Below are 27,091 nucleotides of genomic sequence, written 5' to 3' on the forward strand. Positions count from 1 at the left end.
ATAGAGTATAAGCAAACCAGTAAAATGATAATAGTTTTATGTAAAAGTCCCTACCTGAGACAAGCAGAGATCAAATATGTTCAATAGATCCCCACTGTGCTCTCTTCTAACAAAAATTGCCTTTTAAAATAATCCATATCAGCAATGGAACAAAAAATATTAAAATATACAATACAAGGTAAAATAACAAACACCTTGGAAACAAAGCAAATAATCAAACATTTAAATAAATTATTTTAATTGTTATATACTCAACCTTTTAGAGATGTAAGTGAGTGAGTTCATATCCTACCCCAGCCCAATTACAGCATGTCAAGTCTCAAATCCATTCATTGCCTTATAAAACAATCTTCTGTCCTTAGCAGTGTGCACCCATTAGTACACAGAGAGTTTAAACTACATCTCTGTGAAAGACCTCAGGAACTCGCACGCAAAAATAATGGCACATTCATCCAAAATAGAAAAAAAACAAAAAACAAAAATCACTTTATTGACCAGTTTCTACTTTGAGACAACGACAATAAGACAAATAATATAAAAGAAATAAAACTGAAATAAACAGTACAAGGACAAATGGGGAGGGAGTAAGAGTCTTGAGAGGTTTCATGCCGAAAGGTCGCTATTGTCAAACCTCTCCTGGTCATACACTTCAGCAACTACTTTCCGTCCGGCAAACCAACGACCATTCAATGCTTGAATAGCTTTGTGTGTTTCACTGGCCATTGAGAATTCCACAAAGATTTTAACAATAATTTCTGCATCTTCTTCTTCTCCTTGTTTTTCCTGGTATATGACCACTCTGTTCACTGCACCAAATTTGCCACACTCCTCTGTCACTTCGCCCTCAAGATCATCATCGATATCACGAGGGTCCACCATATTACGAAGAACCATCACAGTAGACTGAAAAAGAATATAAACATGAGGATAAAGAAGCTAAGGTCACAATTCGTGCAGTAATGAACATAAAACCCACCCTATTACACCAGTGGTTCTTAACCTTTTGATATACAGACCCAATGTTTGTGTCCCAATGCCATTTTAGTGGGGCCCTTCTTTTTAAATTATCTCAAATTAAGCACAAGCCAGGCTTCTGGGCACCGCAGTGATTACTGTAGAACCATCACCTTTGTTGTTCTTGGAAGCATTCAGTAAAGAGGTTCACAGAATTTGTTTCAGTATTGATATTACAATTGAAGGATGGGGTACTTATTTTGAACAAACTGATTTATATGTCTATTTGTATTCTGAAAAATAATCTATAACAATTCATTAGAATTGCCTGCTGTCTCCCAGCAAATTTCAGTTTAACCAAATTTACAGAATTCTCAAACAATGGTGAATTGGAACACAAGCTGAAATACTGCAAAACTCAGGCATTAGCACCATTTATGTATAATCCATAGAGGGATATGTTAACTCCAAAATTAAAACAAACGGTTTAGACTGTGGAATGCATTATAAATAACATTTTTACGCTTTGCTTACGGTTTGTGCTGCCACTGGGCAAATGTAAGATTTCTGTAGGATTGTTGTTGCATTAAAAGAGTCAAAATACCCCAAGTTTAATACCTTAGGTTGTCTTCTTTAAAAAAAAAAAAAAATATATAGATACATGTGAAGGGTTATTCAGGGATTCCTGACATATCAGTGTTACGATGTAACTTGCGTTAATTTAGAAGGAAAAAAAATGGTTTGGAAATAGCAAAGTGCTACTTGTACGTAGAGCCCTATAACTTTCAAAAAAAAAAAAAAGCTAAGAACATGTTAACATTGGGTATTTCTAAACTCAGGACAAACTTTAGCAGGGGTGTTTTTTGGCAGTTGTGTTTGCATAACAGATTTTGGGGGTCAAAGTTAGAAAAAGTGTTTTTTTGGGTTTTTTTTAAATGTAATTTTATAATTTTTTTTTAATAGTATGATGAAAATAATGGTATCTTTAGAAAGAACATTTTAATGGCGAGAAAACGGTATATAATTTGTGTGAGTACAGTAAATGAGTAAGAGGAAAATGACAGCTAAACACAAACACAGCAGAAATGTAAAAACAGCCATGGTCCCAAACAGTAAGAAATTTGAAAAGTGGTCTGGTCACTAAGGGGGAAAAAAAATAATTTGTAATTGACTCCTCAAACTCCACTCTGCATTTTGGCCCACACTGTAGAAGAATTGAAATTTAGTTATTTTAACCAAATTTTACTCATATAAAATTGTAACCACATTTGTTCTGAAATTCAGCCCTCTGAATAACTCTGAAAACTGTTAATAGAATGAAAAACCCCACATTCATCATGTAGCAAATCGAGAACACTGCTGTTCAACCAGAAGAGGGCAGTAGACAATCGCTGTCCTTGTAACACTACAGAGGGCCCCAACTAACTGCCATGTGAACCTGCTGGGGTTCTTCTCACCTCCTGCTTGCGCATGAGTTTCTGCATGACCATGTGCCTGGCACTGCTTCCAGATATGCTCATGTGTTCCTGCTCGCTCAGCATTTCTGGCCTTTCAGATTCTGGCAAGAGTTCCTCCTCTTCTTTCTCTTTCTTTACTTCCAGCTGAGCAAGTGCAGGAGGGCTTGAGAGGATGGGATTCACCAGGCCGACTTGTGGGATGGTCACTGGAAGAGGTGGGCGCACAGGAGTCACACCTGAGGAAAAAGAACCAACAGCGATCAGGTTGTATTAAGTAATCTCTACCTGCTGCAGGATTGATAGCCTTGAGTGAGTGGGAAATATTCCTCTTTTTAGCTTCAACTTAAAGTGGTGAATGTTCATGCTCTGTAAGGGTCTGGATGTTGCATAAAGATTACAGACAAAGTATATTTCAATCCTGACCCACATGAATATTATAGTGGGATTCTGTGCACATTAACTAGGAAGGATGTGCAGTATGAGATACATCAGTCACTCTGGTAAAGGGCAGATATATCTGTATGCATTTCACTAGTTATATAGGAGAATGAAGTTTAATGATCTTTACCTGTAATAACTCCTGGGGCCTGAGCTGCCATCACAGCTTGGGGCAAAGCACCCAAAGGCTGTGCCAGCGTCAGGGCTGGAGACACCAGGCCAGGGCTGCCGAGGGTCCCAAGGACAGCAGCTCCCGCTACGGCTTCCTGTAGGAAAGGGTGAGAGAAAATGTGGTCAAATTCCAAATAAACATTACACAAATAAATGAAGCAAGCCTCTGATCAGGTAGTGGACTGAAGCACATAGGCAGAATTCACATACTTATTACATCCATCAAGGCGTATAAGACTTGCATAGATGCTCACCAATAAACCTCCAAAATGTGTTCTAAGGAAGTCCCATACTAAGTAACAGTACAATATCCATACTTGTACTAGTACCAATCATTTATACCACTGATAAACGTACCTGAGACACAACAAGAATCAACTTAGCAACCAGGATAAATGCAGATTGTTTACTGCCGGCCTGTGTTGCCGTCCTGGCAAATGGGGATTTTGAAAACATAATGTTTAACGTGGGGGCTTCCTTATGCACCCCTAGTCCAGAAACATAGAATGTGATGGCAGATAAGAACCATTCGGCCCATCTAATCTGCCCAGTTTTCTAAATACTTTCATTAGTCCCTGGCCTTATCATAGAGTTAGGATAGCCTTATGCCTATCCCACGCATGCTTAAACTCCCTCACTGTGTTAACCTCTACCACTTCACCTGGAAGGCTATTCCATGCTTCCACTATCCTCTCAGTGAAGTAATACTTCCTGATATTTTTTTTCCGCTCCAATTTGTTGTGGCGAGGTCAAGAGCCTGGTATGGAAGGAGACGTGGCTAGAGGACGCATGCCAGGCGCTGTGGTGGTATACGATTCGCCATGCCCCCTGGATGTCTGAGCATGACAGGCCAGAGCATGATTATTATGATGGCCCTGGTCTACTTTGGGATGCCATAGAGGAGGACAGTGATTTCAGCCGCACGGATGAGTCTAGATTTTGGGACATCTATGACTACAGGGAGGGCATGCATGATTGGGCTGACGCCAATGAGGTTAGACGAGACCTGACCTCCCTGGTAACAATGGAGTGGGAGCTGGAGCAGGACTACCAACACCTCGTTGGCGTCAGCCCAATCATGCATGCCCTCCCTGTAGTTGGTAGCTCAGCTCAATTAGACCCTAATCTACCCAGCAGGCAGACCCAGATCTGCCACCCTACAGCTGGGAACACCTGGCTGAGGTACCCCCTGCTTCACTACCAGCTACAGAAGTAGGGGACCTCATAGACTGGTCCTAGGAAGATCTCCAGACAGCAGGTGGAGATGGGATCGAGGTCTCTCCACCGGTCCTACAGGGATGCTGTGCAACCGGCCCAGATCTCCAGCTACAGCCGAAGTTACCATAAGTAGGGACAGTCGGTCCTACTCCCCACCGTCCGATTATGTTATTGGGAGAAGATACAGTCGGTCTCTATCCCCAGTGGAAGTTTGCAGTACAGGGAGCAGAAGGTGTTGTTCTACCACCTCAATGGCAGAGCAAGTTACCGGGAGTGGGGACAACCGGTCTCTCTCCCCAGCGGCAGTATGCATTACAGGGAGAGGAGCATATGGTCCTTTATCCCCAGCGGCAGCCAGATATACCGGAGGAGGAGACAGCTGGTCGCATGGATTAAAACAAATAGATTTCAGGGGGACTTTGCCGCAAATACCCTGGAACTATTTTCGGCATGAAAACTTTGCGGCTCCCGGTCGGTTCCGCAGCGGCACTTAGCCGCGATTCTATGGAACTAATTTCAGGCCTGAAGACTTGGCGTTTCCCGGTCGGTCCTCCAGCGGCACTTAGCCGCGATTCTATGGAACTATTTTCAGCTATGGGACAATGCCTGCGGTCGGTAAAAACAATGACTTTCATAAAATGTCTGAACCCCTGAACTGATCTGGGTGATTTTTGGATATGTTGGTCACCCAGATCAGGATTATCAGGGGATGTAACTTTTGTGGGGATTTTGTGTGTATTTTGTGGGTTTTGTAAAAATGTCAGTTTTTTGTGTTTGGTGATAATCGAGTTCAGTAGAATGGTTGACTCAATTATCTCCTAAGTAAAAAAAGAAGGCACATTGTATTGTATGTGGGAGTGTCATGCATTGTAACTCTGTTATTATTGGTTTGTAAGTTTGTGTCCCTGTCCCCAACAAGGTCCATGTGGGCGTACCCGTTGCATGGGGCCTGTCATAAAAGGCCAGTGTGGCACCATTAAAATTGAGTTCCTGCTCACCCTCTGTGACGGGCCGCCTGGCACTCTTAGTGCTCACCGAGGAATTCCAGCACTCCACCAGACACCATAAGCTCTGCAGACCCCACTTCCAGCAATGCAGCTGCGCCGGGGTCTCGCAGTCCTTCACCCACCCTGGACCCAAGACCGGGATCCAGCTTCCAGTGGGCAGACCTCTCCTACTCCCAGTAAGTATATCAGGAACAACTCTTGGGGAATTCCTGGGGAGTATAGTGATATAGCAATCCCCAGGGTTGATACAGCCATTTCCCCCACACATGAGATGAGACTTTATGTTGAGGGTAAGCAGGAACAGAATTTCAATGGAGGCACACTGGCCTTTTATGCAAGTTTCCCAACAAGGGAGACACCCAAGTGGACCTTTTTGGGCACAGGGACACAAAGTGACTAAACCAATAAAAACAGAGTCATACAGTGAGACACTCCCATACACAAACAATAGAATCACTCCTCTGTGCTTGGGAGATAATTGAATCAGGAACTGTACTAATATAACCTAATTATCTCCAAGCACAGAAAAAAAAAACATACAATTTTATTAAACCCCAGAAAGTACCTTAACAACACACAAAACCCCATAAAAGTTACAGGGGTTCAGGAATTTCCTGGAAGTCATAGTTTTGACCGACCGTGCACGTGGGACTATGTCCAAAACAGTTCCAGGGAAATCAGTGCTAACCGTCGGTCAAGTTCAGTTGTCTTTTACAGGTTTCCCTGCAGGGCCCATAGTCTGTGGGCAGGAGAATGGCAAGCAGACCCCTACAAGTACAAGTGGCGAGCTTACTTTCGCCACACCCTCAACATAGAGTCTAATCTCATGTGTGGGGGAAATAGCTGTATCTACCCTGGGGATTGCTATATCTCTATACTCACTAGCTCTTTTAAGAGCTGTTCCTGCTACGCTCTCTGGAGTAGGAGAGGTTCACCCACTGGAAGCTGGATCCTGACTGTGGGTCCAGGGTAGGTGGAGGACGGCGAGTTCCCAGCCAAGCTGTAACGCTGGACGTGGAGTTTACAGTGCTGAAGGTGTCGGGTGGAGAACTCGGTGAGCACAAGGAGCATCGATTAACAAAGGCACCCAGTCGGGGTGCCAGGCGGTCCGTCACATATGTCCTCTTGTTGTGGTCGTTTTTCTTCTTTTAAATATAATCTCCTCCTTTACTGTGTTGATTCCCTTTATGTATTTAAATGTTTCCATCATATCCCCCCTGTCTCATCTTTCCTCCAAGCTATACATGTTAAGATCCTTTAACCTTTCCTGGTAAGTTTTATCCTGCAATCCATGAACCAGTTTAGTAGCCCTTCTTTGAACTCTCTCTAAAGCATTAATATCCTTCTTGAGATACGGTCTCCAGTACTGCGTACAATACTCCAAGTGAGGGCTCACCAGTGTTCTGTACAATGGCATGAGCACTTCCCTCTTTCTACTGCTAATACCTCTCCCTATACAACCAAGCATTCTGCTAGCATTTCCTGCTGCTCTATTACGTTGTCTGCCTACCTTTAAGTCATCAGAAATAATCACCCCTAAATCCCTTTCCTCAGATGTTGAGGTTAGGACTCTATCAAATATTCTGTACTCTGCCCTTGGGTTTTACGTCCAAGATGCATTATCTTGCACTTATCCACATTAAATGTCAGTTGCCACAACTCTGACCATTTTTCTAGTTTACCTAAATCATTTGCCATTTGGCTTATCCCTCCTGGAACATCAACCCTGTTACATATCTTAGTATCATCAGCAAAAAGACATACCTTACCATCAAGACCTTCTGCAATATCACTAATAAAAATATTAAAGAGAATGGGTCCAAGTACAGATCCCTGAGGTAACCCACTGGTAACAAGCCCAAGCTTGGAATATACTCCATTTACTACAATACCCATTCTACAATATTGGAATCCAAACTTAAATATTGCAGTTTATTGATTAGCCTTCTATGTGCAACAGTGTAAAAAGCCTTACTGAAATCTAGGTCAGAAATATCTACTGCACCCCCCTGATGTATTATTTTAGTTATTTTAGTTACCCAATCAAACAAATCAATAAGATTAGTTTGGCATGATCTCCCTGAAGTAAACCCATGTTGTCTTTGATCTTGAAATCCATGTGATTTTAGATGTTCAACAATCCTATCCTTTAACATGGTTTCCATTACGTTTCCCACTACTGAAGTAAGGCTTACTGGCCTATAGTTGCCCGACTCCTCCCTATTACCTTTCTTGTGAATGGGCACAACATTCGCTAACTTCCAATCTTCTGGGACTACTACTATCAATGATTGGTTAAATAAATCTGTTAATGGTTTTGCTAGTACACCACTAAGCTCTTTTAATAACTTTGGGTGTATTCCATCAGGTCCCATTGACTTATTTGTCTTTACTTTTGACAGTTGCAATAGAACCTCTTCCTCTGTAAACTCACATGTAATAAATGACTCATTTGCCTTTTTTCCTAACTGAGGCCCCTTTCCTTTATTTTCATCTGTAAATACTGATCAAAAATATTTATTGAGGCAGTCAGCTAGACCTTTATCCTCTTCTACATACCTTCCTTCGTTTGTTTCTAATCTAACTAATCCTTGTTTTTCTTTCCGTTTCTCATTATGTATCTAAAAAATGTTTTGTCCACCTTTTTTTTTTTTTTTACTGACTGTGCCATTTTCTCTTCTATGTGTGATTTGGAAGCTCTTAAAACTTGTTTAGCCTCATCCTGTCTTCCTCACTCTGGGATTTTTTATAATTACTAAATGGGAGTCAACTGTAACAGGGCTGTGTGTTCAAAGTCTCCAGAAGGAGAGACGCTAAACTATGCTGGCCGAGACTTTTCAAAACGTGGCTTGAAGTGCTTTTAATAAAACCATAATCACTGAATAATGAAAAACTTCACAGCCAATAGGACAGGAAAAAATGTGAACCAATATGTATCTGACATCATTAGATGTTGGGAAACCATGACCAATATATATGATCGTTCCAAAACAGAATTAAATTAATCAGTCAGCACAACACAGAAGCTGACACATCAGCAGAGGGGCGCTCACCTGGGCAGTGATCTTGGCAGTAGCAGCAGCTGCTGCCACAGCTGCTGCAGGGGGTAATCCTCCAGGCGTGGCAGGTGTGAGTAGAGGCATTGGTGGTGTGACAGCTTTGCCAACACGCAGGTACTGGCCACCGAGGTCAAAAAGATTCATGGAGGAGACAGCATCTTGAGAAGACTGCGCCTTATCATACTCTGCAAGAACAAGAGTGCGTAAAGCGTGATTGAAAACCAGGAAGTCCAATCTTTGACTGCTGATCTTCAGTCATTTTTCCAGCAATTAGACATCACAGAGATTTAAATAAACACGAACCACTCACACACTGAACCCTAGGAAAGCATCACCCAGCCAAAACACTGAAAATCAACATTATGGTTAGATCAACCAACACTTTCTACAATATATTAAATGCACAAATCCAGAGAGAGGTGTCAGAGTGTCACTGAGCAACGTAACAAAAAGGGAACCACCCTCAGCTCAATAACTAGTTTTCAGCCACATACGTAGAAAGGGAGGACAAAAGTCACAGCTGCATGTACTACTAAAATACATTTACAGGATGGAAAGGAGCGTGAGGATAATTACTCCGGAATTAAACAGTACAGCATCCGGTGGGAACCTCATGCCCAGTATCTAAAATACTATCAGCATAAAAAGAAAAGCAAAGAATAAATACCAGGGAAAAATGAATTGAATGTTGCACCAAAACAGAAAAGAAATGGACTGATTGGCTTGTGATGTCAATAGAGATTGTGCATCCCCTTCTAATTATAGGAGACATGGAGCAACTGGTGTGTGTTCTCTAGCGGCGCTACAGAGAATCCAGCCTTTCTACAACACTCACACCAGCAAATGCAGAGAGTAAAACTCCTTCCTCAGTGGAATAGGAAGTCTGATTAATAGCCTGAAATTTGAAAATGGGCATGAGTTCTATAAACACTGCCCTGCAGTTGTTAGAACATGAAAGAGCTCCAGTAATCAATAAGAGTGTTAAGTTAAGCAATCTTTTTTAATTAATCAATTTCTGTAATTTAACGGTTCTACCACCTATCTAGACAAAAGCTAAAATGACTTCAATGTCTGCAAGGCAGAATGACAGACAAGACGAAGGCTACTGTAAATTACACCCGGTAGTCAGCCTAATTGATAAGTATGTTTAAGAGACAATAGGGGTAGCAGATCGAGCCGTCCTTTCCTATAAAGCCATACCCTGGGATTAGTATGTTTAAGAGACAATAGGGGTACCAAATCAAGCAGTCCTTACCTATAAAGCCATACCCTGGGATTAGCATGTTTAAGAGACAATATGGGTACCAGATTGAGCCGTCCTTTCCTATAAAGCCATACCCTGGGATTAGCATGTTTAAGAGACAATAGGGGTACCAAATCGAGCTGTTCTTACCTATAAAGCCATAACCTTTGTGTTTGCCAGTAGTTGGGTCTCGTGCCAGCATACAGGACTTGATCTTTCCGAAGGCCTCAAACACACTCTTGATGTCATCGTCTGACAGATCCTGATGCACAGAAGCCACGTAGATTCTATTGAATGAGCGAGCTTCCTCAGCCAGCTGATCTATAATGGGTTGGGCTTGGCCAATATTACTGGGTCTGCCAACCTTAAAAAAAAAATGATAACTGATTACTACAGAGCTCACACCAGGTATAAACGGAACACAGGATGACATAACTAGAGATACAGTGAGCTCAAATATTGGGAATATTTAGCTAAAATAAATGGCACTTTCCCACCAAGTCAGTCTGCAGGAATAGTTATCGATATCATTATAATACTAGATTAAAAATATAAGACAATATCTTTTCTCAGGCTGTGATCTCATAAAAAACTAGGAGAAATGTGTAAGTGTAATGTATTTATTAATACAAAAACGGTTAATAAAAATAATACACCCAGACACCTACACAGATGGGTATTGTGCTTACCTTAATGTTCCTGCCGCCAAGCATGACAGAGTTCATCTGTTCCAGGGCCAGCTGGGCAGCCTCTGGTACCTCGTACTCCACAAAAGCAAAACCCTGATAAGGAGATAAAAGGTGCAACTGGTTACACGTTATGTTTTGACCTACCTTCTCCATATTGTCGTGCTAGGGCCTTTTTCTATTCGAGAGCAGAGATTGGGTGAGTAAGTGTAATACAGTGTGTCTTGGGTTTGGAATATCAAAATCAGGAAATTACCCAATTCTCGATCTTCTAAGAAAGCGTTTTTGGGATGTGTTATGACATGCTTCTATATGCTCACACTAGCAGGTCATAAAGACACAATTCAAGGGGAAATGTCTGTTACATAGATTGAAAAAAGGACTCGAGTATATAAGTTTCTGATGTTGATTGAATAAAACGCAAAAAAATAATAATCTAATGCAGAGTTTTTTGCAAGAAATAATTAAAATTCATTCTTAGCTGCAGCAATTAGATTTATTCTTCCACCAACAAGCTATCAATACATATTAACTATTAAAGCCCTGAGTGTTCGGGTGTGTAAAATAAAATTAAAGGAAAAAAAAAATCTCTATATATATAAAAAATACACAAGATCCAGCGCATTCACTATCCACTAAAAAGCAACTTCAATGTTGAAAGATTTTATTTTTATTTATTTTAAAAACACCTAATCTAGGCAAAAATAATGGGGGTTTAGTTACACTATATGATCATACATTGCATAAGCCTGCCACAAACGTCAATGTACCCCATCTTTGGCAGGTCCTACTCTCACTGACAACTGTCTACTAAATGAGCTACTCACTTGGGCAGGCTTATGCAATGTATGATCATATAACGTAACTAAACCCCCATTATTTTTGCCTAGATTAGGTGTTTAAAAAAAACGAATGAAATCTTTCAACATTGAAGTTGCTGTTTAGTGGATGGGTGAGTGCGCTGGATCTTGTGTATTGTATAATTTGGCCCCCAGCAGCACCCCATTTAAGCATGTTCAGGTGAGTGCAGCCAGCCCCTTGTTTATATATATATATATATATATATATATATATATATATATAGTTCAAGTAGAAATTGTAGCCGTATTAGTCCAGTGATGTAGATGTAAAAAATAGATAAAATTCGTATCTTGTAATACCTTTTTTAACCCCTATATCACAACTCAACTTTGAATTCTATGTGTCGTCTTGCTCAGAAATGCTTCAGACTTGAGAAAGGGAGGTTATCCCGAAAGCTTGTCACTAAAAAATTCTGTTAGTCCAATAAAAAAGGTATTACAAGATACGAATTTTACACAAATACACACATATACACACACACACACATATACGTATACATATGCAAAGGCACAGACATTGACCCAATAAGTGTTCCTAGACTGGCCTCTGTTCAATTCCTTAGTGATTTCTAATGGATATTACTAAACTGTGTTACATATCATAAATCAATGTTTCAACCCCACCAGGTCTTTTTTAAGATCAAATGCATTAATATAGAAAAAGAAAAGGGAGCACAGGTTACCCTCTCTAGATTAGTGGCAAGAACATCACTAGTGAGTTCACTCTTCAATTTCTATATTAATGTGTTTAAATATGATGCATTTACCTTGAAAAACACCCACCGGGGTCGAAACTCAAGTAGGGTTTGCTGTAACACAGTCTAGTTATACCCATTAGAAATCACAATTTGTCACAAGCTCAACACCGAGTCTATATATAAATTCACTTGCACACTAGTAGCAAATGGAAATTCTGAGCCAAAGGTCAAGCATTTCATAATTAGTATGCACGGTTGTGGATCCAAGAAGGCCCAATTAGACTTAAACGGGTAGTGATACACATTATATTAGGTGGTTACAAATGGGCCTGATTCATTTCATTTAGGAGCAGGGTCAAGGACATTGCAAAACCAACCTTGTGCTTCATGGTAACTGAGTCCCAGGACATATCGATGCTCTTAATGGGCCCAAAGGGAGCAAAGGCTTGGCGTATGGTATCTTCTCCCAGCTCATAGTAAATGGAGCCAACATACACACGGCACATAATGGCAAGAGCTCGCTGTCTCTGAGCCGCCATCTGCAACAAAGAAACCTAGGCTGTTAGAGTCAAGGATGTTGACTGAGCTCTGCCAGTCTCACTACAAAAACAATTCACCTGCCTCAGGCCCCACCACATCCCACACCTAAGGCCACTGCATCCCAATGTTCTCACCACTTCCCAGCTTCAAGCACTGCCAGTGTTGGGCAGCAACTGGCCACATCTAGGCCTCCTGACCTGCAGGGGGAGGAAGCTGGTTACAGTGACAGTGAACAGGATCAATTACCTGCTGGCTCTGGGCTTCTCCAGCTGGACAGTGCTCTATGAAACTCTTACAGGCCGTACACTGCTATTTCAGTCTAAAGAATTTTTCACAATGAGGCAAGGCATACAGATGCAACACTGCGCTGGATAGGCTTCAAGTTCAGAGACTCACACAATGCAGACAGTTCATGTCCCCAGATATGCAGACTCTAAAAAAACAGTCCCATCACCCAAAGTAACTTTTACATGTGGACTGCTATAAGAAGTGAAATCCTGTTTATTACTGCCAAATTTTAAAAGGGCAATGCGTGTATGGATAACCATTCCTTTAGATTACAGTTCTGGAATGTAAACTCCTTACCCCATTTCTGCCCAACGATAGCTCTCCTTACCCTAACCACCAGTATCACAGCATGTCCCTGTAGCCTCCTAGCGAACCACCAGTATCACTGCATGTACCCCTAGCTAACCACCAGTATCACAGCATGTCCCTGTAGCCTCCTAGCTAACCACCAGTATCACAGCATGTCCCTGTAGCCTCCTAGCGAACCACCAGTATCACTGCATGTACCCCTAGCTAACCACCAGTATCACAGCATGTCCCTGTAGCCTCCTAGCTAACCACCAGTATCACAGCATGTCCCTGTAGCCCTGCTAGCTAACCACCAGTATCACAGCATGTACCCCTAGCTAACCACCAGTATCACACCATGTACCCCTAGCCTCCTAGCTAACCACCAGTATCACAGCATGTACCCCTAGCTAACCACCAGTATCACTGCACGTACCCCTAGCTAACCACCAGTATCACAGCACGTACCCCTAACCAACCACCAGTACCCCACCATGTAACCCATAGCCTCCTAGCTAACCACCAGTATCACAGCATGTAACCCTAGCCTCCTAACTAACCACCAGTATCACACCATGTACCCCTAGCCTCCTAGCTAACCACCAGTATCACACCATGTAACCCCTAGCCTCCTAACTAACCACCAGTATCACACCATGTAACCCTAGCCTCCTAGCTAACCACCAGTATCACACCATGTAACCCTAGCCTCCTAGCTAACCACCAGTATCACACCATGTACCCCTAGCCTCCTAGCTAACCACCAGTATCACAGCATGTACCCCTAGCCAACCACCAGTACCCCACCTAGCTAACCACCAGTATCACACCATGTTCCCCCTAGCCTCCTAACTAACCACCAGTATCACACCATGTAACCCTAGCCTCCTAGCTAACCACCAGTATCACAACATGTAACCCTAGCCTCCTAGCTAACCACCAGTATCACACCCTGTACCCCCTAGCCAACCACCAGTATCATTCCATGTACCCCCTAGCCAACCACCAGTATCACACCATGTACCCCTAGCCTCCTGGCTAACCACCAGTATCACAACATGTAACCCTAGCCTCCTAGCTAACCACCAGAATCACACCATGTACCCCCTAGCCAACCACCAGTATCACACCATGTAACCCTAGCCTCCTGGCTAACTACCAATATAACACCATGTAACCCTAGCCACCTGGCTAACCACCAGTATCACACCATGTACCCCTAGCCTCCTGGATAACCACCAGTATCACACCCTGTACCTCCTAGCCAACCACCAGTATCACACCATGTACCCCTAGCCTCCTAGCTAATCACCAGTATAACACCATGTACCCCTAACCTCCTAGCCAACCTGCAGTATCACACCATGTACCCCCTAGCCAACCACCAGTATCACACCATGTACCCCCTAGCCAACCACCAGTATCACACCATGTACCCCTAGCCTCCTAGCTAAGCACCAGTATAACACCATGAACCCCTAACCTCCTAGCTAACCACCAGTATCACACCATGTAACCCTAGCCTCCTGGCTAACCACCAGTATCACACCATGTACCCCCTAGCCAACCACCAGTATCATTCCATGTACCCCCTAGCCTCCTAGCTAATCACCAGTATAACACCATGAACCCCTGGCATCCTAGCTAACCACCAGTATCACACCATGTACCCCCTAGCCAACCACCAGTATCACACCATGTACCCCCTAGCCAACCACCAGTATCATTCCATGTACCCCCTAGCCAACCACCAGTATCACACCATGTAACCCTAGCCTCCTAGCTAAAAACCAGTATAACACCATGTACCCCTAACCTCCTAGCTAACCACCAGTATCACACCATGTAACCCTAGCCTCCTGGCTAACCACCAGTATCACACCATGTACCCCCTAGCCAACCACCAGTATCACACCATGTACCCCTAGCCTCCTAGCTAACCACCAGTATCACACCATGTACCCCCTAGCTCAGGGATAGGCAACCTTCGGCTCTGCAGATGTTTTGGACTACACCTCCCATGATGCTTTGCCAGCATTATGTGTGTAAGAGCATTATGGGGGATGTAGTCCACAACATCTGGAGAGCCGAAGGTTGCCTATCCCTGCCCTAGCTAATCACCAGTATAACACCATGTACCCCTAGCCTCCTAGCTAACCACCAGTATCACACCATGTACCCCTAGCCTCCGAGCTAACCACCAGTATCACAACATGTAACCCTAGCCTCCTAGCTAACCACCAGTATCACACCATGTACCCCCTAGCCAACCACCAGTATCACACCATGTACCCCCTAGCCAACCACCAGTATCACACCATGTACCCCCTAGCCAACCACCAGTATCACTCCATGTACCCCCTAGCCAACCACCAGTATCACTCCATGTACCCCCTAGCCAACCACCAGTATCACACCATGTAACCCTAGCCTCCTGGCTAACCACCAGTATCACACCATGTAACCCTAGCCTCCTGGCTAACCACCAGTATCACACCATGTACCCCTAGCCTCCTGGCTAACCACCAGTATCACACCATGTACCCCATGCCTCCTGGCTAACCACCAGTATCACACCATGTACCCCTAGCCTCCTGGCTAACCACCAGTATCACACCATGTACCCCTAGCCTCCTGGCTAACCACCAGTATCACACCATGTAACCCTAGCCTCCTGGCTAACCACCAGTATCACACCATGTACCCCTAGCCTCCTGGCTAACCACCAGTATCACACCATGTACCCTACCCTTCTAGATAACTTGTATAGGCACCTTTTTTTTGCATTATATACAGAGCCTGATAGGGCTCTGTATCATGTGAGTTTGGTTCCATTTGTATATACAATTGTACTCTCATAACAGTTTAACACTATGCTGGCTCTATATACATTATTTTAGGCTGATCATTGGTTTTTAAGATTCCTGCTATTTAACAACATAAGTATATTAATTTTATGTGTGACACTTATGTTTTATTGGTACCTATCTTTTTACTATTTTAGCTAACCACGAGACCACAAAGTGCATTGCTAATCCCCTAATGAACAACCGCACAATAAGTAACAGTCACTGCATCTTGTCATCAGACTGCTAACAGTTAATCAGTAATGATGGGGTATATACCCAGACTGGGCTGTCCAATCTACCAGAAACATGGTTCAGATGTGGTGACAATGCCATTTCTACTTATATGGTCTTTAATAACTAAGTGGAGGCCCAGTCGCGATCCAAAGCTCAATAAATAAAATCAGATATTCCACCCTTTAAAAACATGCTGTACAGACTGCTGGGATTATGCATACAATAGTAATTTGGAAACCCAAAGTAAAAAAATTAAAATAGAGCAATCAGCGGGGCCTTCCACTGGTTTCCATGGTGACCGCTCCACTTTCAGAGTTTTCTCTCAGAATTACTCTTTATACTTTACCCCATATTTAAGAGAAGATACTGGTGGATAAACAAGAATAGAGCTATCAGTTGGTAAAAGCGAGTCCCAGACACAGGAGAAGATGAATGGGATGCGGAGAAACCTGCACTACCTAGAACTAGTTCAAAATCAGGTAACCGTTACAGCTGGGAGACTTAAATGCCCAATAATCTGCTTTTTTTCCCCTGGGATTCAAATGGATAATTAGGGCAACTGTACGTAGTGATAAAGGCAGCATTTAAAGAGGTAACAGCATAGAAGACTGGATATAGCATATAGTGCTAGTTAATTTACTCGTCTAGTGCACTAATGACGGTAAGATGACTATGGCTCAATCCCTTATACAGCCGAAATCTACTAATGAGACATACTACAGGGTCAGTCTACACATAACAGAGATACCTGTATATGGCTCAGTCTCTCATAGGACTAAAAGGTAAGGATCTGTTAGGAGGAAATAAACTTCAAAACAATTGGAAGCACCATATAAACATATATCCGCCCTCATACCACAGATTAAGTTAAATGGCTTTTTTTTTATAAACATATATCCCTTTTGTCAATGCAAGCAAGTACAAAGAGGATACGTTATATAACATTTTCTGCCATTAAGAAATTAGATTGTAAGCTCACGGCTATCTTTCCAAGTACTTTAAAAATAAATATAAAAGAGCTTCACTGGTTAGATGTCAGCTCACGGACAGGGCCCTCTTTACCGTTTGTATTGGTTTGTGTGTTTTTTTTAATGTCTTTCCCCCCCAATTATACAGCACTGCTAAATATGTTAGAACTTTATAAATGGCAGTAATATAAATAATAAAATAAGAATGTTATTTGGTGAGCAAGTTAGCAACCACAAAGTTTAAGTACAGAGCCCCCTTCAAAAAAAAAAATGTAAAAAAATGAGCCCACAGAATGACAGCAAATCTATATCAATGTGTGGTAATGACAAGGATATGTTCACGGATCAGTGTGGCCAAACAGTTCATATGTAACTTTATTCTAAAAACCCCAATAGTTCTTGCCTTTCTTGGAATGTTTTGAGGATGTAATGACAGTCTTTTATCCCATACCTTCACTGCTCCTATGAAAAGTAGTTGGTATAAAATGCAACCTTTTCATGGAAATATTAAAAAATGTAACATATAAACAGTCACTAAGAAAAAAATATGTCAAATCCCAATTTAGTTTTTTTCTGAACATAATTCCAATTGCTCACTAGCAATAAGTTAGACAGACGTGTTTGGAGGCGTACACAAATTGTGTGTGCTCCGGAGGATGAGCAATATATCATTTGTGGATTTGCACAGCCTGCTGACAACCCTGGTTGAATCACTGGCCACAGAACTGAGGAGAACACAGCAGCCGCAAATCTCCACTTGGGTTTTCACATCACTAACTATATTCTGTCTTTTGGTGGACCTGTACCCATACAGGATGCCCCATCAAGGACCAATGGCTCCCCCCTCCCTCAGCAGGCCTGGGGAAAACAAAAACAGGAAAAAGGTAAACATCCCTCCTCCACCACCCTCCCCTTCCTCCCACACAGGTTGTGCCCCAGAAGAAGTGAATATTTCTATTGACCGATTGTAAAGGTGAGAGAGGGTCTCCAAAGCTCATTGTCACTGCTGCCATCTGAAAGACAGTAAAGACAGAGTTCAGTCTGTTGGAGCTCAGAAAACTCAGCTTTCTTTTCTGTGTGCGATTTAATTGCTCAATATGGTCTCTGTTCAAGATTCAGACAAGAGTAACAGAGTACCTGCAATGAAATAAAGGGAGCAGCTTATCTTCCCACTTGGGTAATGGTTTTACTAACATCCATTGTCACAAAAAAACAAACAAATTTGGTGAAAAACTAGGAAAGGGACATAATGGGGGTAACATTCTTGGGGGCAACCAAAAGTGAGCTCAATATACTTCAAACATGGGAGCTGCAGCCATTAAACTAGTGCTCACAGGGAACAGAATATAATAATGTCTGAATTTCTAAAGGGGCTAGCAGATGTGACAGACACACCAAAAGGGGCGACTGTCAGGGAGGGGAAGGGCACACTTTCTATGGAAAGGACAATCTAGCTCCAGACTTTGACTGTTGAGAAGTTTCAGTTAAAACAGCATTACAATAGAAACATTTTCATTCACAATAAGGAGAGAAAGCACAAAATAAAATAAAAATCACTGTTTTGCTATAAAAAGCTAAATATTGAGTTATAAAGCATGGCACTATCTGAATAGAAGGCAATTCACTGGACACTTGGCACCCAGCAACAAACAAGCCAAACACAGACTCTGGAATGAGCACCAATATCCGCCATCATACCTGTAGGTTGGTGAGCTGTTGGTGTTGATGTGCAATAGTTTGTTTGACCAGCACACTCTTGATGCTCTGTTCCATAGCATATTTCTTGGCCTAGAGAAAAGCCACAAAAGTGAAAGACATGAGACCAATGGAAAATGCTTTTAGGCTGGATCAACATCTGTAAATCACAAGCACAATTCGTCTTACAACATCAAATCTAAACCAAGAACCAGAAGTCAGACAGAACCCATCCAGGGTGAGGAAGAGTGGGTGTGGAGTTAGTCTGTGTCCCCCCGTGTGCCTGCTCACCTTACCTCTACTTGGCCAGGAGGCCTGGTCACCTTTCCCACTCACGGTGCTGGTCCAACAGTGGGAGAGACTCTATAAGATAGAAGCGGGAGAAGCCTACAAGGTTCTGACGCTTGTGTTCAATCCCTCCCCCTCCCCCAAATGTGGTTTCAGTCAACCATTACTAATCATACTCCAGCTATAAGGCTTACCACAAAAGCACAAGAGATGCCACAAAGTTTTATGGTGCATTTAAAGGTAACTGCGCTAACTCAACTACTTTGCAAAGCGGGCCTTTTCTCTTTATGTGCCCTTTCCGCTCCAATCACACGTGCAAGTCTAGAACAAAAAGACAGTTTCCATTTTCATTAATTGCTAAAAAAAATAATTTGGGAGGCATTATTTTCATACCAATAATTTAAATCCACTAGAATACAATTGCACACCTCATTTGAATGGTTACTACCTTCAAACGAGCAGTTTTGTTTAGTATTGGTCAAGCGATAGAATGCATGAGAACATGGATTTAGAGCAGTGTGCCACAAACCACATCAAACACAGATTTCAAGGTTGGAATTGGCTGACTGCCGTCATTATTATGTATTTTTATGGGTGTCTGCTGCTTAAGGTACAATATTGGAAATTTCTATGTCACAGAGGTGTGCCCTGCTCCAAACAAATGTTAGGAAACAAGACACTTATGACATCAAGGTGGCGGGAATTTCTTATTTTCAGAGCAGAACAAAATGATGTAACGACGCATCATGAATGTTCTCGTTGCTATAGCAATAAAATAATAGTTTTTCCTTTTCCACCATTTTCTTTAAAGGCATTTAGAATTACAATAGGACAAAGGAGTAACTGCGTGTCAATTTGAAGCCGATTATCATGTGTAGCACATATAGAGGGCTCATAATGTCTACTTGCCACTAGCCATTGGGGAGTGTAGAAATTCACTTGACGGTACATTCTGACAGTGGCAAGCAATGTTAAGGCCTGGCTGCTAGGACTACAAACTTCGAGCACTGTATATATAATCTATTATTTGACAGAACTTATTGTTGTGTTTATGCTCCCATACAGAGTACAGTAACTATACACATTTAAGAGAATGTCTGTGCTCTCACTATTAGTACAGTACCAGCAAGGATGATATCAATTAGGTTTTACACATTGCAGGATGATATATTTAAAGTTGCATCGTCACTCAATTATTACAGAAAAGAATCTCCATGACATGCTCACATCGACTTCGCTGGAAATTCCTTGAAATCAAAATATATCAGAGTAGGAACCACTTTGTCAGGCTTGAAAATCTCCAAAAGACAAAGGAGGACTTTATGGCGGTGTTTTGTCATTAGTCAGCAGCCCTCATTACGCCATGCACCATCACCACTTAGACATGAAGTACAAAGTATAGAGGTAAACCCCCCCAAAGCTGAATTACCATATGTTCTTTTTAAACCATACTGAGTATGGACAGGAACACAGAACATGTAATGGCATCGAGAAGTCTAACTCCACACCTGGCAGTGTCATTAGCCAGTCCAGAACAAGGAGACCAAAGCTGGCTCGCTTGGCCATTTTGTGGATGTTGTTGGTGGCCAGAGTGTGCCTGGAGTTTAAATAAAATCTAATCAAGGATGCTGCTGCAGAGGTGAATAGTAGAGATCATAGCTACACAAATAATGTATTATAAATTATATTTTGGCCATCCCAATGTGGCTACTAGACTGTCACTCCTCTGCTTTTATCTTGCAATACATGTTATCAGATTTCAGTATGTACAATGGAAAAACTTGTTTTTTTGCATGTTTGTTTTCCAAACTAAGTGGTGTATAAACACAGGTAAAATTCAAAGGGGAAGCTCTCAATTACTTCACTAATAAATTGTGAGGTTTATTCTGAAGAAACAGAGAATTTGCTAAGGCTGTCTGCTGACACGGTTTCATCACAGATGTTAAAGTGTAGGCCCAATGGATAGGAACACAGCGTTTTGTATCAGTATAAAAAAGGAAATTAATGGGGTACACCAAACAAAATGCTAGGTCTTGGCCTTGTTAATTATCTGTATTTTTGTATGAGCCACTGACAGTACTGAATGAGCTAAACTGCAGGAATCCCATCAGACTGCATAAGCAGGTATGTCACTACGTCTATTACTTTGATGTGAACTGGGTGAAGCAGCTTCAATATATATTATAGGACAGGAAGCAGCAAGAATCCAAAGTGGGTTACTGGAAACCAATGTTAAAGCACACAGCAGTGAGGGGCAGTGCCAGGTGCTTGCTGCCCATGCAATATGACACATTCGCTAAGGTGCAGAGGAGATTGACACAATGTTTTATTATGCATGAAGTAACACTGTATCGAGCAGAGAACAAACTCTGGCACCTACATGCAATGTGTAAACAACTATTCTTCCTGAAACAAATTAAAACAAATTAGAAATCAGTTGGCAAATTGATGCAATAAATAGCATTTTAGTCCCCATAGGGGAGAATGTGCTTTATAGAAATAGTTTATCTCAGAAATGTGAGCGAATTCACAAATTAACAAATTTTGAAAACAACCATTGAACTGAGCAATACATTTCTGTGTCTAAATAAAAAATGGCAGCACCTCTCTGTAAGTAAAATGCAGTACCTAGGGCAGGCCCTGTCCAACCTGCGGCCCCCCAGATGTTGCCGAACTACAACTCCCATGATTCTTTCAATGAAACAGATAGCCAGGGAATCATGGGAGTTGTCGTTCAGCAACATCTGGGTGGCCGCAGGTTGGACAGCCCTGACCTAGGGTAATAAAAGTAAGCTCTGCATCAAAGAAATATTGAGCAAAGCACACAAGGTTGTTTCGCAGGGAAAGACGACATGTAAAAAAAACTTTACTGGGAACAAGAGAAATCAGTGGAGCAAGAATTGAAAGTCAATAATTTGCACATGGACAAACTGAGAAACCTAGCATTAACTTAGAGGACAACTCACCTTCTGCAAGGCCTCTTGCTGTTCCGGGGTGAGAGGAGGAAGGCCCAACTTAGAGGACGTACTCTGCCCATTTTCTAATTTGATGGAGTCAACACCCTGAAAGGAAAATTATAAATCATTGGAAACAAACAATAAAAAAAAACTAAAAAAAAGTTTTATTCATTCAACCTCATACATACTAAAATAATGTGTCACCAACATGTGTGAAAGTGATGCTCACATTCAGGAAGGTATAGATTTCGATACACCGTGCAAAAATCACCAGTAAAAGTATAAAAGTATAGATTAAAAGATGAATGTTATACCCAAAGATTCTTACCTCCCCCTCCAAGATGGACACTGCGATGGTGTGTATTTAGCCACTACATGTTGCTTCCCAAAATTCTTTGCATGTAACTTCACATTAGGAATTGTGGTTTCTATACAGAGACTGCTGTGGGAGCTGGACACCATATTTTTGGTCTTTAGTTTTAGGCAATTTTAGAAAGTAATAAATGTAAAATTAAGAGAATTAAAAAAGGCTATATCTGCATGTCCCTGTACTGTTTCCCTGCAAATATTCTCTGTATATTAATATTGTATTTGTATTTTATTGTGCGCTAACTGTAACAATGCATTGATTTGTGGACCCAGGACATAATTGAAAACGAGAGAAATCTCAATGTATCTTTCCTGGTAAAATATTTTATAAATAAAAATAAATAAATAAAGGTGTCCCACGCAATTAGTGTTAATTGAAACATGAATAACTATAATTTATAATAAAACTAGACATTGGCTAACCGTTTTCATAACTGAATGTATCGATGGAATGCCTTAGCATTTGTTTCATGACATGCCCCGCCAGCATCATTCTGTTAGTTCCTACTACTTCTAATGGGCCAGAGATTGGATTGCCAACATTCCTCCACGGAGTCAAGGAAACCCTAATCTTCCCCCTCCCAATGTCTGGGAAAGGTTAATAAAGGTTTGTATAATATAAAACCAAAGCAGACACATTTAAAAGGGCATTCATAATACCGTATGGTTCAATGGGCCAAAGGCCTCTGCCAAACATTACCAAGAAAGTCCACTAGATGGCGACAGTGTTCCAGGTATCAATTGAGCAATGCTTTGTTTTGCCATACATACAGCAAGTTACTGGAAGCCGTCAGGAACAGAAACCAGCATTCCTCTGGTGAACACAAGCTGTGCCTGAACCACAAATGGTGACAATAAACTAGATTCAATCCACAAGCCACCATTATACAAAGGTGATACGTGCAGTTAGAGAATATGAGCAGAGAACCATAACAGCCGCAGGATTCGAGAACCCCATTAAATAACACAGGCAGCCGTGAGATAACAATCTCCAGGTAAAATGAAATGGGATTTATTATCAATTACATGAACAAAAGTAGGTCTGTCTGTATTGAACATCAAAATGACAAATTAACACGAAAATTGAATAGTTGTGATAACTCCACAGAAACCACAAACAGGAACTCTGCCTCCTTATTCTGTATTTCTCTGAAAAGGCAGTGTTTACATTAAAATGCCGACAGGGACAGGCAGTAGACACCAGAACAATTACATTAAGATATATAACGTACATCACGCTGTATACCGTACTTCACGCTGTATACCGTACATCAAGCTATATACCGTACATCAAGCTATATACCGTACATCACGCTGTATACCGTACATCAAGCTATATACTGTACATCAAGCTATATACCGTACATCACGCTGTATAACGTACATCACGCTGTATACCGTACATCACGCTGTATACCGTACATCACGCTGTATACCGTACATCACGCTATATACCGTACATCACGCTATATACCGTACATCACGCTATATACCGTACATTACGCTATATACCGTACATTACGCTGTATACCGTACATCACGCTGTATACCGTACATCACGCTGTATACCGTACATCACGCTGTATACCGTACATCAAGCTATATACCGTACATCAAGCTGTATACCGTACATCAAGCTGTATACCGTACATCAAGCTATATACCGTACATCAAGCCGTATACCGTACATCAAGCCGTATACCGTACATCACGCTGTATACCGTACATCACGCTGTATACCGTACATCACGCTGTATACCGTACATCACGCTGTATACCGTACATCACGCTGTATACCGTACATTAAGATATATACCATACATTACGCTGTATACTGTACATTAAGATATATACCATACATTACGCTGTATACTGTACATTAAGATATATACCATACATTACGCTGTATACTGTACATTAAGATATATACCATACATTACGCTGTATACTGTACATTAAGATATATACCATACATTACGCTGTATACCGTACATCACGCTGTATACCGTACATCACGCTGTATACCGTACATCACGCTGTATACCGTACATCACGCTGTATACCGTACATCACGCTGTATACTGTACATTAAGATATATACCATACATTACGCTGTATACTGTACATTAAGATATATACCATACATTACGCTGTATACTGTACATTAAGATATATACCATACATTACGCTGTATACCGTACATTACGCTGTATACCGTACATCACGCTGTATACCGTACATCACGCTGTATACCGTACATTAAGATATATACCATACATTACGCTGTATACTGTACATTAAGATATATACCATACATTACGCTGTATACTGTACATTAAGATATATACCATACATTACGCTGTATACTGTACATTAAGATATATACCATACATTACGCTGTATACCGTACATCACGCTGTATACCGTACATCACGCTGTATACCGTACATCACGCTGTATACCGTACATTACGCTGTATACCGTACATTACGCTGTATACCGTACATTAAAGGATCACTATAGGGTCAGGAAAACAAACATTGTTTCCTGACCCTATAGTTAAACCCACCATTTAGGTGGCTTGCCCCCCCATAGCCCCCTCAGAATGGGTTAAAACTCACTTTATTTCCAGCGCCGTGCAGGTCCGCCGGCGCTGGCCCCTCCCCATCGGCGACATCAAAATTGCAGATTTTTAGTCAATCCAATGCTTTCCCATAGGGAAAGCACTGGATTGGCTAAAATCAGCAAGGGGGTGGTGCCAAACGCCAATTTAGCCTATCAACACCTCCTCACAGAGATGCACTGAATCAATGCATCTCTATGAGGAAAATTCAGCGTCCCCTGTGCAGCCCTGAGCCAGGAAGTACCTCCGGTGGCCATCTAAGGAGTGACCACTTGGAAGTATCCCAAGGGGCAATGTAAACACTGCCTTTTCTCTGAAAAAGCAGTGTTTACATGAAAATGCCTGAAGGGAGCTATTATACTCACCAGAATAACTACATTAAACTGTATACTATACATTAAGATATATACTATACATTAAGCTGTAGTTCTGGTGACTATAGTGTCCCTTTAGGCTGTATACCCTACAATAAGCTGTATACCGTACATCAAGCATGTCAAACTCAAAGGCTAACATGGGCCAAATAAACAAGGTTTTAGTTTACGTGGGCCGCAAAAAAAACAAAAACGAACAAAAGTAGGTTTATTTAGAAAAGTAGAGTATAACAAAAATAAACAAAAGAGCAAATTTATTTAAGGAGACGTGCATTTGCATATAACCAATGTTTCAGTCCAACTATCTTGACATATTAAGAAAGTTTGGTAATGGGACTGAAATGGTGAATGTATGCCGTTACCCAGCTGTAAAAAACAAATGACGTTATCTTGTTGATTTTGAAGTCCTATGAGTGTGTTCTTCACTTGGGATGAGATCATCAAACTTGAAAGCATTGGGAGGCTATTGTGCATGTGTGGCAAAAAGCTGTGCGGCTAATCAGCATCTCCATTGGGAGCGTTCAACGCCTCCATGCAGACCCAATCTAATACTCTGTCCATCCCCATTCTAATACACTGCCCACAAATCTAATGCATTGCCCCCAAATCCAATCCGCTGCCCCTCCTCCCAGCACTCTAATTTAATAAACTGCACCCCTCCCACCCTCAATGTAATACACTGCCCCCACTATAGTACACAGCCTCCCTTCCTCAATTTAACACACTGCCCCCACTCCCACCACTATAATACACTGCCTCCCTTCCTCAAAATTAACACACTGCCCCCACTCCCACCACTATAATACACTGCCCCCACTCCCACCACTATAATACACTGCCCCCACTCCCACCACTATAATACACTGCCCCCACTATAATACACTGCCCCCACTATAATACACTGCCCCCACTCCCACCACTATAATACACTGCCCCCACTCCCACCACTATAATACACTGCCCCCACTATAATACACTGCCCCAACTATAATACACGGCCCCCACTCCCACCACTATAATACACTGCCCCCACTCCCACCACTATAATACACTGCCCCCACTCCCACCACTATAATACACTGCCCCCACTCCCACCACTATAGTACTCTGCCTCCCTTCCTCAAAATTAACACACTGCCTCCCCTCCTCAATTTAATACACTGCCTCCCTTCCTCAATTTAACACACTGCCCCCACTCCCACCACTATAACACACTGCCCCCACTCCCACCACTATAACACACTGCCCCCACTCCCACCACTATAACACACTGCCCCCACTCCCACCACTATAATACACTGCCCCCACTATAATACACTGCCCCCACTCCCACCACTATAATACACTGCCCCCACTCCCACCACTATAACACACTGCCCCCACTCCCACCACTATAACACACTGCCCCCACTCCCACCACTATAACACACTGCCCCCACTCCCACCACTATAACACACTGCCCCCACTCCCACCACTATAACACACTGCCCCCACTCCCACCACTATAACACACTGCCCCCACTATAATACACTGCCCCCACTATAATACACTGCCCCCACTCCCACCACTATAATACACTGCCCCCACTCCCACCACTATAATACACTGCCCCCACTATAATACACTGCCCCAACTATAATACACGGCCCCCACTCCCACCACTATAATACACTGCCCCCACTCCCACCACTATAATACACTGCCCCCACTCCCACCACTATAATACACTGCCCCCACTCCCACCACTATAGTACTCTGCCTCCCTTCCTCAAAATTAACACACTGCCTCCCCTCCTCAATTTAATACACTGCCTCCCTTCCTCAA

The 27,091-nt window shown here is 42.1% G+C and overlaps 1 protein-coding gene across 3 annotated transcripts in view; it reads right to left on the bottom strand.

Annotated features, from left to right (window-relative positions):
- Window positions 1–217: 217 nt before the first annotated feature.
- Window positions 218–27,091, bottom strand: part of PUF60 (poly(U) binding splicing factor 60) — a 35,018-nt gene continuing 8,144 nt past the window's right edge. The window contains exons 2-11 of one of the 3 annotated variants that reach the window (XM_063450951.1): window positions 21,908–22,003; window positions 18,657–18,746; window positions 17,921–17,971; window positions 12,169–12,330; window positions 10,237–10,329; window positions 9,698–9,911; window positions 8,299–8,489; window positions 2,980–3,115; window positions 2,412–2,647; window positions 218–903 (exon numbers count right to left, since the gene is read on the bottom strand). In XM_063450951.1, the coding sequence (XP_063307021.1) occupies window positions 604–903; window positions 2,412–2,647; window positions 2,980–3,115; window positions 8,299–8,489; window positions 9,698–9,911; window positions 10,237–10,329; window positions 12,169–12,330; window positions 17,921–17,971; window positions 18,657–18,746; window positions 21,908–22,003 (1,569 nt within the window). In that variant the 3' untranslated portion in view covers window positions 218–603. Of the gene's footprint in view, window positions 904–2,411; window positions 2,648–2,979; window positions 3,116–8,298; window positions 8,490–9,697; window positions 9,912–10,236; window positions 10,330–12,168; window positions 12,975–13,239; window positions 13,392–17,920; window positions 17,972–18,656; window positions 18,747–21,907; window positions 22,004–27,091 lie in introns of those variants that run through there. The other 2 variants (XM_063450953.1, XM_063450954.1) reach the window with 2 other exon arrangements.

Source organism: Pelobates fuscus, chromosome 4 (assembly GCF_036172605.1).
Source record: "Pelobates fuscus isolate aPelFus1 chromosome 4, aPelFus1.pri, whole genome shotgun sequence".
NCBI lineage: Eukaryota > Metazoa > Chordata > Amphibia > Anura > Pelobatidae > Pelobates > Pelobates fuscus.